Below are 14,768 nucleotides of genomic sequence, written 5' to 3' on the forward strand. Positions count from 1 at the left end.
GTGAGGTCATGCCTGAACTTAATGCTGTGTGGCAGGCAATGATATGCCTGCTTAGGCCAAGGCAGGATGCTGCCATGGGGCAGGGGGGGGCAGAGAGAGTAAAGTGCTCCAAGGGATCCCCTGGTGGGAGAAGCAGAGGCTCTTCCCTTCCCAGGACTTCCTAATCCCAGAAAGTTAGATGAATGAAGGGATGGGAGGGCATTCAACTTTGTAGTTCTCCCTTGGAACTACAAATATCTGACAATATTCATTTTAAAGATCAGTTCCATGCTGTTCACATCCTGACCTACGGCAAGACCTCATGGCATCCCATCTTTTGGAATGATTCAAACTTCCCTGTAAAATACCTTCCCCCACCTTTTTACGTTTCCTGTCCACGCCTTCACCCTACCTGGATGTTCTATTAGGAATGAAACCATCCACGTGGGATCCTTCCAGTGGCCCTCTTTCTTCCCTCAGTTGGCACAGACTAGTGTGAGCCTTCGAGTCCCTGCAGTGCCTGCGCTGGGTCACTTGGCAATGGCCTTGTAGTTCTCCTGCTGCCTCTTCTGTCTCCATGCTGTAGCTCTCCTTTCTGTCAACTCTGAAACCACACAAACCACCCTCCCCAGCACCCTCTGATGCCCAGATGAGCAGCTGCTGATCCTCAGCCACATATTCCTGCCCCTTCTGGGTTAGAAAGAAGGCTCTCCCTGACCTCCAGCAGAGAAGCCAAAGTTCTTGCAGAGGAACAACAAGCCCTGCACCCTGTGACCACCCAGAACTCCCTCCCCTTCTCCTCTATCCTCCCCATCCCTTGCCCCATTCTCCCCACTAAGCTTCCCTGTGTCCTCCCTCCCAGAACTTGTCACTGGCCTGCAAGGCCTTCCCCCAGATACAGCATGGCTGGCTCCCCCTCCTCCGGCAAGTCCCTGCGCAGAGGCCACCTTCTCCATGAAGCCAATCCATCTCCTAAAATTGCAACACACGTGCCCTGCCCCACCCCCACACCTCCACGCCCACTTTGCCCTCCTCTGTCTCCCGTGGTGCTTATCAATATCTCATTTTTCTTTGCCTCACCCACCAGAAGGCAAGAACTTGCATCTGTGTTCTTCACGCCACTGTCGTCAGCACCAAGGACAGTGCCCGGCACGTAGTAGATGCTCCATCAATGACTGCCTGTTGCAGGGAGGAAGAAGTAGGAATGACCCGGTGCAGGCACTGCAGGGGACTCGAAGGCCCACACTAGTCTTTTGTGCACATTCTGTGTGGGCATGAGAAGTCTGCCATATGCTTTTTTAAAATTATTCTTTTTCAAAAACTTTTTTAAATTGAGATATAATTGACAAACCATAAAATTCATCCCTTTTTTTTGGCGGGGGGGGGGCGTATATCTACAAGGTTGGGTGACCATCAACCACTATCTAATTTCAGAATATTTTCTTTTTTTTATTGGTTGTTCAAAACATTACAAAGCTCTTGACATATCATATTTCATACATTAGATTCAAGTGGGTTATGAACTCCCATTTTTACCCCAAATACAGATTGCAGAATCACGTGGGTTATACATCCACATTTTTACATAATGCCCTATTAGTAACTGTTGTATTCTGCTACCTTTCCTATCCCCTACTATTTCCTCTCCCCTTCCCTCACATCTTCTCTCTCTACCCCATCTACTGTAATTCATTTCCCTCCTTGTTTATTTTCCCATTCCCCTCACAACCTCTTATATGTAAATTTGTATAACAATGAGGGTCTCCCTCCATTTCCATGCAATTTCCCTTTTCTCTCCCTTTCCCTCCCACCTCATGTCTCTGTTCAAAGTTAATCTTTTCTTCCTGCTCTTCCTCCCTGCTCTGTTCTTAGTGCTCTCATTATATCAAAGAAGACGTTTGGTATTTGTTTTTTAGGGATTGGCTAGCTTCACTAAGCATAATCTGTTCTAGTGCCATCCATTTCCCTGCAAATTCCATGATTTTGTCATTTTTTAATGCTTTGTAATGCTCCATGGTGTATAAATGCCACATTTCTTTTATCCATTCATCTATTGAAGGGCATCTGGGTTGGTTCCACAGTCTAGCAATTGTGAATTGTGCTGCTATGAACATCGATGTGGCAGTATCCCTGTAGCATGCTCTTTTAAGGTCTTCAGGGAATAGTCCGAGAAGGGCAATAGCTGGATCAAATGGTGGTTCCATTCCCAGCTTTCCCAGGAATCTCCATACTGCTTTCCAAATTGGCCGCACCAATTTGCAGTCCCACCAGCAATGTACAAGAGTACCCTTTTCCCCACATCCTCGCCAGCACTTGTTGTTGTTTGACTTCATAGTGGCTGCCAATCTTACTGGAGTGAGATGGTATCTTAGGGTGGTTTTGATTTGCATTTCTCTGACTGCTAGAGATGGTGAGCATTTTTTCATGTACTTGTTGATTGATTGTATGTCCTCCTCTGAGAAGTGTCTGTTCAGGTCCTTGGCCCATTTGTTGATTGGGTTATTTGTTATCTTATTGTCTAATTTTTTGAGTTCTTTGTATACTTTGGATATTAGGGCTCTATCTGAAGTGTGAGGAGTAAAAATTTGTTCCCATGATGTAGGCTCCCTATTTACCTCTCTTATTGTTTCTCTTGCTGAGAAAAAAACTTTTCAGTTTAAGTAAGTCCCATTTGTTGATTCTTGTTATTAATTCTTGTGCTATTGATGTCCTATTAAGGAATTTGGAGCCCGACCCCACAATATGTAGATCGGAGCCAACTTTTTCTTCTATCAGAGGCAGAGTCTCTGATTTGATATCTAGCTCTTTGATCCACTTTGAGTTAACTTTTGTGCGTGGTGAGAGGAGGGGATTCAGTTTCATTTTGTTGCATATGGATTTCCAGTTTTCCCAACACCATTTGTTGAAGATGCTATCCTTCCTCCATTGCATGCTTTTAGCTCCTTTATCAAATATAAGATAGTTGTAGCTTTGTGGATTAGTCTCTGTGTCCTCTATTCTGTACCATTGGTCCACCCGCCTGTTTTGGTACCAGTACCATGCTGTTTTTGTTACAATTGCTCTGTAATATAGTTTGAAATCTGGTATCGCTATACTGCCTGATTCACACTTCCTGCTTAGAGTTGCTTTTGCTATTCTGGGTCTTTTATTTTTCCATATGAATTTCATGATTGCTTTATCTATTTCTACAAGAAATGTCGTTGGGATTTTGATTGGCATTGCATTAAACCTATAGAGAACTTTTGGTAATATCGCCATTTTGATGATGTTAGTTCTGCCTATCCATGAACAGGGTATATTTTTCCATCATCTAAGATCTTCTACTTCTCTTTTTAGTGTTCTGTAGTTTTCATTGTATAAATCTTTCACCTCTTTTGTTAGGTTGATTCCCAAGTATTTTTTTTTTGAGGATATTGTGAATGGAGTGTTTTTCCTCATTTCCATTTCAGAAGTTTTGTCGCTGATATACAAAAAAGCCTTTGATTTATGCGTGTTGATTTTTTTTTTTAAGAGAGAGTGAGAGAGGAGAGAGAGAGAGAGAGAGAGAGAGAGAGAGAGAGAGAGAATTTTTTTAATATTTATTTTTTAGTTCTTGGCGGACACAACATCTTTGTTGGTATGTGGTGCTGAGGATCGAACCCGGGCCGCACGCATGCCAGGCGAGCGCGCTACCGCTTGAGCCACATCCCCAGCCCCAATGCGTGTTGATTTTATATCCTGCCACTTTGCTGAATTCATTTATTAGTTCTAGTAGTTTCTTTGTAGACCCTTTTGGGTCTTCTAGGTATAGAATCATGTCATCTGCAAATAGTGATAATTTAAGTTCTTCTTTTCCTATTTTTATGCCTTTAATTTCTTTCGTCTAATTGCTCTGGCCAGTGTTTTGAGAACTATATTGAATAGAAGTGGTGATAGAGGGCATCCCTGTCTTGTTCCAGATTTTAGAGGGAATGCCTTCAATTTTTCTCCATTCAGAATGATGCTAGCCTGAGGCTTAGCATAGATAGCTTTTACAATGTCAAGGTAAGTTCCTGTTATCCCTAGTTTTTCTAATGTTTTGAACATAAAGGGATGCTGTACTTTGTCGAATGTTTTTCTGCATCTATCAAGATGATCATATGGTTCTTATCTTTAAGCCTATTGATGTGGTGAATAACATTTATTGATTTCCATATATTGAACCATCCTTGAATCCCAGGGATGAATCCTACTTGATCATGGTGCACAATTTTTTTGATGTGCCTTTGTATCTGGTTCGCCAGAATTTTATTGAGGATTTTTGCATCTAGGTTCATCAGAAATATTGGTCTGTAGTTTTCTTTCTTTGAGGTGTTTTTGTCTGGTTTCGGAATCAGGATGATGTTGGCCTCATAGAATGAATTTGGAAGAGCTCCCTCTTTTTCTATTTCCTGAAATAACTTGAAAAGTATTGGTATTAATCCTTCTTTAAAGGTTTTGTAAAACTCCGCTGTATACCCATCCAATCCTGGACTTTTCTTGGTTGGTAGTCTTTTGATTGCTTCTTCTATTTCATCCATTGATATTGGTCTGTTTAAATTGTGTGTATCCTCCTGACTCAGTCTGGGCAAATCATATGACTTAAGAAATTTATCGATGTCTTCACTATCTTCTATTTTATTGGAATATAGGTTTTCAAAATAATTTCTAATTGTCTTCTGTATTTCTGTAGCATCTGTTGTGATATTGCCTTTTTCATCCCGTATGTTAGTAATTTGAGTTCTCTCTCTTCTTCTCTTCGTTAGCATGGCTAAGGGTCTGTTGATCTTATTTATTTTTTCGAAGAACCAACTTTTAGTTTTGTTAATTTTTTTCAATAGTTTCTTTTGTTTCAATTTCGTTGATTTCTGCTCTGATTTTAATTATTTCTTGCCTTCTGCTACATTTGTTGTTGTTTTGCTCTTCCTTTTTTAGGGCTTTGAGATGAAGTGTGAGCTCATTTATTTGTTGGTTTTTCCTTTTTTTGAGGAATGACCTCCAGGCGATGAATTTCCCTCTTAAAACTGCTTTCATTGTGTCCCATAGATTCCAATATGTTGTGTCTGTATTTTCATTTATCTCTAAGAATTTTTTGATTTCCTCCTTTATGTCTTCTGTAGCCCATTGATCATTCAGTAACATATTGTTCATTTTCCATGTGATGTAGAATTTTTCCTTCCTTCTTTTAACATTGATTTCCAATTTCATTCCATTATGATCAGATAAAATGCATGGTATTATCTCCACCCCTTTATATTTACTGAGGGTTTCCCTATGGCATAATATATGGTCTATTTTTGAGAAGGATCCATGTGCTGCTGAGAAAAAAGTATATCCACTTGATGATGGTTGATATATTCTATATATGTCAGTTAAGTCTAGGTTATTGATTGTGATATTGAGTTCTATAGTTTCTTTATTCAACTTTTGTTTGGAGGATCTGTCCAATGGTGAGAGAGGTGTGTTGAAGTCACCCATAATTATTGTGTTGTGGTCTATGTGATTCTTGAACTTGAGGAGAATTTGTTTTATGAACGTCGAAGCACCATTATTTGGTGCATAAATATTGATAATTGTTATGTCTTGTTGATGGATGGTTCCTTTTAACAGTATATAATGTCCTTCCTTATCCCTTTTGATTAACTTAGTTTTGAAGTCTATTTTATTTGATATGAGGATGGCCACTCCTGCTTGCTTACGAGGACTGTGTGCGTGGTATATTTTTTCCCAACCTTTCACCTTCTGCCTGTGTATGTCTTTTCCAATCAGATGTGTCTCCTGGAGGCACATCTGATTGGAAAATATTTGGATTTGTTTTTTTAATCCATGTTACCAGCCTATGTCGCTTTATTGGAGAGTTTAAGCCATTAACGTTTAGAGTTACTATTGATATATGGTTTGTACTGCCAGCCATGTTTGATTATTTCTTTCTTTTTTTTTTAATTTAGTTTGTTTCTCCATGATTAGCTTTCCCCCCACCCTCTGTCATTACCAAGGCACTTCCCACTGATGGTTTTGGTTGTTGTTTTTCATTTTTCTTCATGTAGTGTTTTGCTCAAGACGCTTTGCAATGCTGGTTTTCTGGCTGCAAATTCTTTTAGCTTTTGTTTATCATGAAAGAGTTTTATTTCGTTGTCGTACCTGAAGCTTAATTTTGCTGGATACAGAATTCTTGGTTGGCATCCATTGTCTTTCAGTGTTTGAAATACGTTGTTCCAGGATCTTCTCGCTTTCAGCATCTGTGATGAAAAATCCATTGTTAACCTTATTGGTTTACCCCTGAATGTAATCTGCCTCCTTTCTCTTGTAGCTTTTAATATTTTCTCTTTGTTCTGTATATTGGATATCTTCATAACAATGTGTCTTGGCATTGGTCTACTGTGATTTTGTGTGCTCGGTGTCCTGTATGCATCTACAATTTGTATATCTGTTTCCTTTTTTATTTCTGGAAAGTTTTCTGTAATTACTTCATTCAGCAGGTTTCTCATTCCCTTGGTTTGAATCTCTGTACCTTCCTCTATCCTGATGACTCGTAAGTTTGGTTTTTTATGTTATCCCATATCTCTTGGATGTTTTTCTCGAGATTTTTTAGCAGCCTTTCTGAGTTGGCTAGACTCTTTTCAAGATGATATATTTTGTCTTCATTATCTGACATTCTGGCTTCTACTTGCTCCACTCTGTTAGTGATACTCCCAATTGAGTTTTTAATTTGGTTTATTGTTTCCTTCATTTCTAGAATTATTGTTTGATTTTTTTTATAATCTCTATCTCCTGATAAAGATGCTTAACTTCCTCTTTTATCTGTTTATGTAATTCATTTTCAATGTGTTCTTTCACTGTTTGGATTTGCTGTCTCGTATCCACTTTAAGGTTCCATTCCATCTGTCTAAGGTATTCCTTGAGTTCTTTATATGACCATTTTTCTGATGACTCTAGATCCTCCTGACTATTTAGGCTGTCCTTCATTGTTTGTACTCCTTTTCTTCCTTGCTTTTTATGCTGCTTATGTTACTTCTTGTTCTGTTTGACTGCTGAGTTACTGTTTACTCTCATAAATTTATTTGAGGGCTGGGAATGTGGCTCAGGTGGTAGCGCGCTCATCTGGCATGCGTGCGGCCCGGGTTTGATCCTCAGCACCACATACCAACAAAGATGTTGTGTCCACCGAGAACTAAAAGATAAATATTAAAAAAAAAATTCCCCCTCTCCCTCTCTCTCTCTCTCTCTCTCTCTCTCTCTCTCTCTCTCTCTCTCTCCTCCCTCACTCTCTCTTTAAAATAAATAAATAAATAAATAAATTTATTTGATGCTTGAGAGGAAAGATATTAGAAGGGAAGGGAAGAAGTCACTAAAGAGAATGAGAGTAGGCAGGCAGAATTCAAGAAGGGGGAATAAGAAAATTGAAAATAAATTAGAAGACAAAAGAAAAAAATAGAAAATAAAGAAAGAAAGGAAAAAAATTTTAAAAATAATGATAATTAAAAAAATGAAAATGAAAATTTAAAAAATAATAATAAAATAAAAAAAATTTTAAAAAATTAAAAACATTTAAAAAAGAGTTAAAGAACAACAACAAAAAAATGAAAATGAAAGAAAAAAAAACCAAATTAAGAAAAAAAATTATAATAATAATAAATGCAGTCATAGAGTTAGATTAACTTCTCTTCCAGTAGGTGGAGCTGTGCCCACTGGGCCAAGCTTCTCCTCTCAATAGGTGGGAACCAATCACTGTGCAGCAGCTCTTCCTCCCAGACTGGGCAGGTCTCCAATCCTGGGTGCCTAGGGCCTTCTCTTGTGTTTCCTCAAGCCAGGCCCCACTCACCTGTGACAATCACCACAATACTGGCTACACGCCAGGTCTGCTGCTCCCGGGAGCCCTGTTTTCATGAACGCCTGGGCACACTCTCCCTGTTTGCCTCCCTCAGACCCTAAGTTTGTAGAGCTTGGGGCTGAGAACTCCCAGCGAATTTGCTTGCCCTCCAGTAGCCACGCCCCCGGTAGCTGGTGCAAGGGACCTCAGTTGTCCACACTGCGAGTCCCACGCCACTCCTGATTCCCTCGGTCTGGCTATCACGCTCACAGGAGAGCTGGGAGGGGCCCTTAAGGTTTCCCCGCTGTGTGGAGAGGGATGGCTAGGGGATTACACACCTGTCGCCGCTGGTTTCAGTGAAGTTATCTCCTCCGCCCATGATGTCAGTTCTCTGCCATGGTGGTATCCCATGCAAATGGTGTCCGTTCGTTCCCTTTGCCGGGTGACCAATGCAACGGGTGGGTCCTGACTGTGTCTCCCAAGCCCCATTTCAATCCTGTGGCCACTGCCTATGAAGGCTCGGTTGGCTTTTACCTCTGTAAGTTCAGAAGGGCCGACCAGTTATTTCAGCAGGATCACTGGTGCTGAGTCACGAGAAGCAGGCGAACAGGAGCTTGAATGCAGCCGATCCGGGCTTGGTGTGTATTCCGAGAGGCCCAGACTGTTCACCCCAGATCCACATCAGCTCAGCATTGCCTAGTGATCCTGAGCAAACAGCATTTAGACAGTTTACGACTCCCTATGCCCACGCAGCTGAAGGGGTCAGAGACATGATCTCTCCACGCCCGCCGCCATGTTGGATCCATGGACCTAATATCTTGCTAGAAAAGGAGAAACACAGAGACTTCTGTCCCAGAGGCTGTGATTCTGCCCAACAGCAGGAAAAGGGGGCTTTTAAAGAGGTGATTCAAAGGCCAAAATCCATGTGTTCTTTGATTAGAACATTTTCAACATCCCAAAAGAAACACATACCACCCGCAGTCATTCCCATCCTGCTCCCCAGCCTCCTGTTTCTCTCCTGGTTGCTCTGGGCATCTTGCATTTTAGAAAGCGCTCTTCCCCCATGTCCTCATCCTGCCCTGCTCTTTTTACTGCCAGATACTGAAGCACCTGCAGGAACAGAAAGACAGCCAGTGCCTGCACGTGGAGGAGTACCAGAGCCTCGTGAAGGACCTGAGCACGGAACTGGAGGCCGTGTCAGAACAGAAGAAAAACATCATGAAGGGTAAAGCCAGGGCTGGTGGGCAGCAGGAGCCGGAAGGAGGTGGAGCTCCCCCTGAGCAAGCCACCCCATTCTGTCCCGTGTAGACATGATGAAGCTGGAGCTGGACCTGCATGGGCTGCGGGAGGAGACGTCCACCCACATGGAGAGGAAGGACAAAGAGTCTGCCCTCCTGCAGCACCGGCTGCAGGAGTTGCAGCTGCAGTTCACTGAGACCCAGAAGCTGGCAATCGTGAAAGAAAAGGTGAGGCCCATTTCCCTGAGGCCTCAGGGGCAGGTGTGAGGCCAGGCCTTGGGTCTGCCCATTCTGGGTCTCCACCTACTGCGATTGCTTCAGGAGACCGACTGGGGGCTCCTAGGTGCAGGCACGGTTCCAGTGCTTCCTTGGTATTCCTTATGCACATAATAAAAGGACATGGCCATGCAGGGGGTCATAATAGAGACACCAACTCTATAAGAGCTATAAGAAAAATGTTCTTCCCCAGCACTGCACGGCCGCAAGAGAGGGTGAGACTCCCTTCTTGCATTGCTCCCTTGCCTTAGCACTTGATAGCAGAAGAAAATGCTATAAAAATAATGTGTAGCCTTATTGTGAATTTCACCTTTGAAAATTAAAAATATCCTAAGAATACACAGATGGGGTAGTTTGAAAATGTTAATGGAGCTCTGCCCTCAAAGATCAGTAACTGCCAACATAAATCAAGTTCCTGGAAGAGCCTGGAAATGGAACTAGAAACAGAAAGGTTGGGAAGCCAGTGCAAGCTTTTATAGCCAGTACTATTCCAACTCTGAACTTTTATCCAAGCTCTTAAAAATGATCCAGCTGATTGACTGGCCAGTCATTAAAACTCTATGTTTCCAGGCATGGAGGAGATCCACTAGTCAAAATGGAGGTGTCTGGAGAGATGGCCACACTAAACCAGGAGCCTGGATAAAGAGCTCTGAGTCATTCATTTATCCATTCAAAAATATTCTTGAGCACTACAATATGCCAAGCCACTGTTGTAGGCATTGAGAATAAAACAAAGCATGCAGTGTCCCTGCCACCGTGGACCTCCCATTCTAGTGTGGGGAGACAGACGATAAATAACGAAATTAATGTGTCATGCTGATATATGGAAGTTAGGGACTGATAATTCCTGAAACAGCTTGGTGACTGTTTTACCCAGGGTGGTAATGGAAACACCTCTCTGATAGTGACATTTGGGCAGAGATTTGCATGAAAAGAGGGAACTACCCAGGCTAGGTCTTGAGGAAGAATATTCCAGGCAGAAAGCATAGCAAACTCCAAAGGCCCCACGGTGGATCTGCTGGGAGCACTCCAAGATGTCCCTGAAGCAGGAGGGGTAAGATGGCAGGAGGTGAGGCCAGACACGAGGCCAAGGCAGGACCAGATCATGCGCATCCCATCTCACCATTCTCTAAGTAAGATGGAAGGCAGTGGAGGGTTCTGAGCAGAAGCAGAACAACTATCTGCGTTGAGAGTAGCCTGAAGGGGACCAGTGGTGGTGGCTGGGAGCACAGTGGGGAGGACCTTGCAGCATCTAGGCTAGCAAGAACATGACTCAGATAAGGGCTCAGGACCATCTCTGGCTGACTTCACCTGCGGCGGCTCCTGGCCTTTCTCAGCTCCCCCACTTTGCTCTCCTCAGTTACTCCAAGAAAAGGATGAAATGCTGAACGAGCTGGAGAAGAAGCTGGCGCAGGTGCAGAACAGCCTCCTGAAGAAGGAGGTGGAGATGGAGGAGCAGCATTGCCTGATGAGGGAACTCGAAATCACCTTCAAGGAGAAAGCCAGGATGGAGTACGCGGCCCTGCAAGGCGAGATCCAGAAGCTGAGCGACGCTCTTGAGGACACCAAACAGCAGCACAGGCTGGCAGGTGAGGTCCCAACAGGCACCGTCCCAGCACGCCTCCACCCTGAGGGGGCTACATCAGCCCCTGCATCTCAGGGTCCCCTTGAATTCCTCACTCAACCCCAAGCTTACCTCCTCTTGGAAGCCACCACAGCTTGGAAAAGCAGCTGCTGAACTCACACTTCCACCATTCTCTCAGCCCTCTCAGACGAAGACCCTGGCCCCTCACCCCACATTTCACCCAACCACCCTGGTCTTCAACACCCTCTCTCCTTTTTGCCTCCAAACGCGTTCCCTTCTGCACATCTTGCACTGGGGTCAGTGGCCCTCTGAGGTCAGTCACCAATAACTTCTTGCCTTAGGTACAGGGTTTCTTGGGAGATGATGAAATGTTCTGGAATTAGATATTGGTGATGGTTACGCAGCGTTGTGAGTATGCTAGAAAACCCACTGAATCGTACACTTTAAAACGATAGATCTTATGTCATGTGAATTCATTTTAATTTCAACAGAAGATCAAAAGCCTGCTTGCTTCCCCACCTTCCTTCAACTCTGTATTTCCAGAGGCTGTTAGCTGCCTGCACCCAAACCCGCATTTCTCAGGGGTTTTTTTCTTGTTCTTCCACAAATCTCACCACTTTTTCTCTTTTTTTCCCCTGCTCTAACTACAGTCATCCAACCCTTAAGACTCTACCTGTGTCTGTGCTCCACCTTCCTCCTCTCCTCCTTCATGCTTTGTGAGCTCCCCTCTTCCTCCAGAGCTATGTTTCCCTGCTGATGCCTCCAAAACTTAGAAACCCCTATCCTGGCTTTGCAGCAGTGGTGAGTCTTGTCTCTGGAGAACAACTTCCCCTGAGCCAACCCACCTCCTCCTCTCACTAGGCATTTCTGAAACAACCTATCTCTCCAACACTTTTTTTGGTCCAGTGCTGGGATGGAACCCAGGGCCTCGCACATACTAGGCAATCACTCTACCACTGAGCTACATCCCCAGCTCCTTCCAATGCTTTTTAAATCCTCCTCCCTCCTTCTTCCAAGGCATGCCTTTATTTTGGTAGTAAGGCCATCCTTCTTCCAGGATCCCAGGGTAGGAAACTTGGAAGAGGGAATGAGAGAGCAACGTTCAGACGAGAGAATATATTTAGCATAAAGGATCTGCAGTGAGAACCTACTTGGGTGCTTCTCCCAAGTAAGCCCTGGGTGCCTGCCCCATGGAGTGAGGGTGTGTGGCAAAGGAATGTTGCATTCCCATCTTTCCCTTGTATTAAGTCCCTTCTCACTGAATCAAGTTTAAACATTTCTCTCAGGCTTTCATGGTCCTCCAAAGCCCCCTCTAATCCACCCCATTACTCAACTCCATTGCCCCATTCCTCCATCTTTCCTTTCCAATCAAACTGTCCTTGCTATTCTCCCCCAATCCAGTGCATTCACTCTAATAGTCCCACACCTGGAGCTCCACTCTCCTTTCTCTAAGGCCCAATCAACTCTGTCCCTCCACAATTCCATCTGTAAATATCCTAACCCACATGGATCCCTCTTCCTGAGTTCCCAGGAACTTACCTTCCTGTGATCTCTAGCTGGAGGTGTAACTTGAGGGCAGAACCAATGCTTAGCGTGCACAAGGATGGGTTCAATGCCCAGCACCAAAAATAAATAATATTTCACTGTTCTCTATGACAGGTGGGCTGGCTATGTCTCCCTGGCCAGACTAAACTCCATGCAGGTTGGGATTTGTCCCTTAGGATAAGATGAGTCACACAGGACATACTGAGCCATTTCTAACCAATTTATTTCATTTTAGTCCCGAAGAGCCCCTGGCTAGAGAGTGGTTGAAGTCAGATAATTGAACAGAGCTCTTTAGGACCAATAATGAAATGGAAAGAAGTGAGGACAGATTGGGAATTGAAGTAGATCACAAAATGAAAGAACGGACTTCCTAGCCAGTCTTATTTGAGAGTCTGCTCTTGACACACACGCCTCCTCTCGAGGACATGCCCTCAGCTTGTCTCCTGGTTTCTGCAGCTCAGCAAGCAGCCCAGTACAAGGAAGAGGCCTTGCAGGCGGGGAACACTCTGGAGGATACCCAGAGGAAGCTGCAGGACTGCATTTATCTAGACCAGCAGAAAGCAGACACCATCCAGGATCTACAGAGAGAGGTGCAGAGGCTGCAGGCAGAATCCGTAGCAGCTGGAGAGGAGCTGGCAAGCAACAGGTACCTTCTGCTCACCTCCAGAGAACCCTGTCCCCGTGAGCCAATCACTGTGGGCGTCCACCAGGGGTGGGACATCAGAGACTCCCCATGGGGCCAGCTCCATAGTCCAACAACACAGGCCCTGAAGTCCATCCACCTGTTGTCCCTTTGCTTTAGGAAACAGATAGATGAGCTGACCTCAAACCTCTCTGATACCCTGGGGAAGCTGGAAAACTCAGACAAGGAAAAGAAGCAGTTGCAGAAGGCAGCAGAAGAGCAGGACCAGAAATTAAATGACATGCAGGACCAGGTCAAACTTGTTCAGTACCAGGTAGGCAGCAAGCAGGCAGCCGACACCAAGGTCTGCCCTGCTGAAGATTAAACATATTGGTCCTTATTTAAGAAGATGTTGCCATCAACCCATGCAAACGAATTATCCAGAATTTATGTTAGAATGCTCTCAGTCACCAGTTCCCATCATGAGTTATAAGTGTTTTCAAGGGTTAGGCTCAAAAATAATCAAGGAACAGTGTTGTTCTTACTAGGATCCGAAGGCTACCCTTGTCAGCCAATTTAAAGTCTTCGATCTCTGAATTATTCTTTTTATGCTTTTCTATGATTGTTTAAAACTTTATTCAAAGAGGTTTTTATGTGAAAAGATTTAGAGAATAAGTGGGAGAGAAGGCTGGCACAGTGGGAATTGGATCTATAAATAAAATTAATTGGTCTATCTAATTAAACAAAGAAGAAATGTTGCAGAGCCCCGAAGCAGACTTTGTTGTTATATATGCTATCAAACTAAGGGACCGTCCTGGGTGCAACTGTCTGCGTATCTTTTCCCAAATACGATATAGTGCAAGGCTGTCTTCCAGCCCAGTCTTTATGTTCTCAGAACAGGGACCTATTAGGTGCCAAAAACAAGCTAGAAGAGGAGATACCAGAGCTAACACAGACACTGAAGGACAAACGGGAGCAGTTGAAAAAGAGCAAAGAAAACGAGAAGCTTTTGGAGGATGAAATTGAGGCTCTGCGACAGGAGGATAAAAAGAAGGAAAAGATGGTGAGAAGGAGAATGTAGATAGGGTTGGGTCCCGAATCCCAGGATGGATGTGGATGGAGCTGGGTCAGGATGGATGCAGAGGTCATGGGTGCTCAGAGCTTAGGAGACAGAGTAGGAAAGCCACAGGGCAGAGAAGGGAACCTTGGGAAGAGAAGGAGGAGAGGGAGCTTTGAGAGTGGTTCACACATCTTTCTGGGGCTTTGCTCTTTAATGGGTGACCAGTTGAGAGAAAATTTGAGGAAACAGGAGGAGGAGAAAGGAAATCTCCAAGAGGAGCTGAAGCAATGTGCTACGCAGCTGGAAGTTTCTCTCAGCAAGTACAACGCCTCCCAGCAACTCATTGAGGAGCTCAACTTAGAGGTAAGTAGATGGGAACCCCACCCCTCTCTCCATTGCCACAGCAAGGCCACAAACAGGCTCAGCCAACTGTGCACCTCTGGCACCTGAGGCTTGAAGTGGGTTAACGCTTCAGGACCTGGTTTCTGAAGCCAAGACATGTTTCTTCCTCAGTGGAAGGTTTTATTTCCTACTTAGTGGAGCCCCCAAACTTGCTAGGTTGCAGCATCAAGTCTTCTAATACCACAATTTAGACCAGAGTTGGGTGAGTTAGTCGTTTAGGGCAATTTGCTAGGGAACACTTCCAAAATTGTGGC

The 14,768-nt window shown here is 44.0% G+C and overlaps 1 protein-coding gene across 5 annotated transcripts in view; it reads left to right on the plus strand.

Annotated features, from left to right (window-relative positions):
- The window catches only part of Pmfbp1 (polyamine modulated factor 1 binding protein 1), a 157,544-nt gene that overhangs the window by 131,966 nt on the left and 10,810 nt on the right, over positions 1–14,768 (plus strand). For all 5 annotated transcript variants that reach the window (XM_078032610.1, XM_078032612.1, XM_078032613.1 and 2 more), the window contains 7 exons: positions 8,885–9,011; positions 9,095–9,252; positions 10,661–10,889; positions 12,887–13,076; positions 13,233–13,386; positions 13,948–14,115; positions 14,338–14,475. In XM_078032610.1, coding sequence (XP_077888736.1) covers positions 8,885–9,011; positions 9,095–9,252; positions 10,661–10,889; positions 12,887–13,076; positions 13,233–13,386; positions 13,948–14,115; positions 14,338–14,475 — 1,164 coding nt within the window. The remainder of the gene's footprint in view (positions 1–8,884; positions 9,012–9,094; positions 9,253–10,660; positions 10,890–12,886; positions 13,077–13,232; positions 13,387–13,947; positions 14,116–14,337; positions 14,476–14,768) is intronic.

Source organism: Ictidomys tridecemlineatus, chromosome 15 (assembly GCF_052094955.1).
Source record: "Ictidomys tridecemlineatus isolate mIctTri1 chromosome 15, mIctTri1.hap1, whole genome shotgun sequence".
Taxonomy (NCBI): Eukaryota; Metazoa; Chordata; class Mammalia; order Rodentia; family Sciuridae; genus Ictidomys; species Ictidomys tridecemlineatus.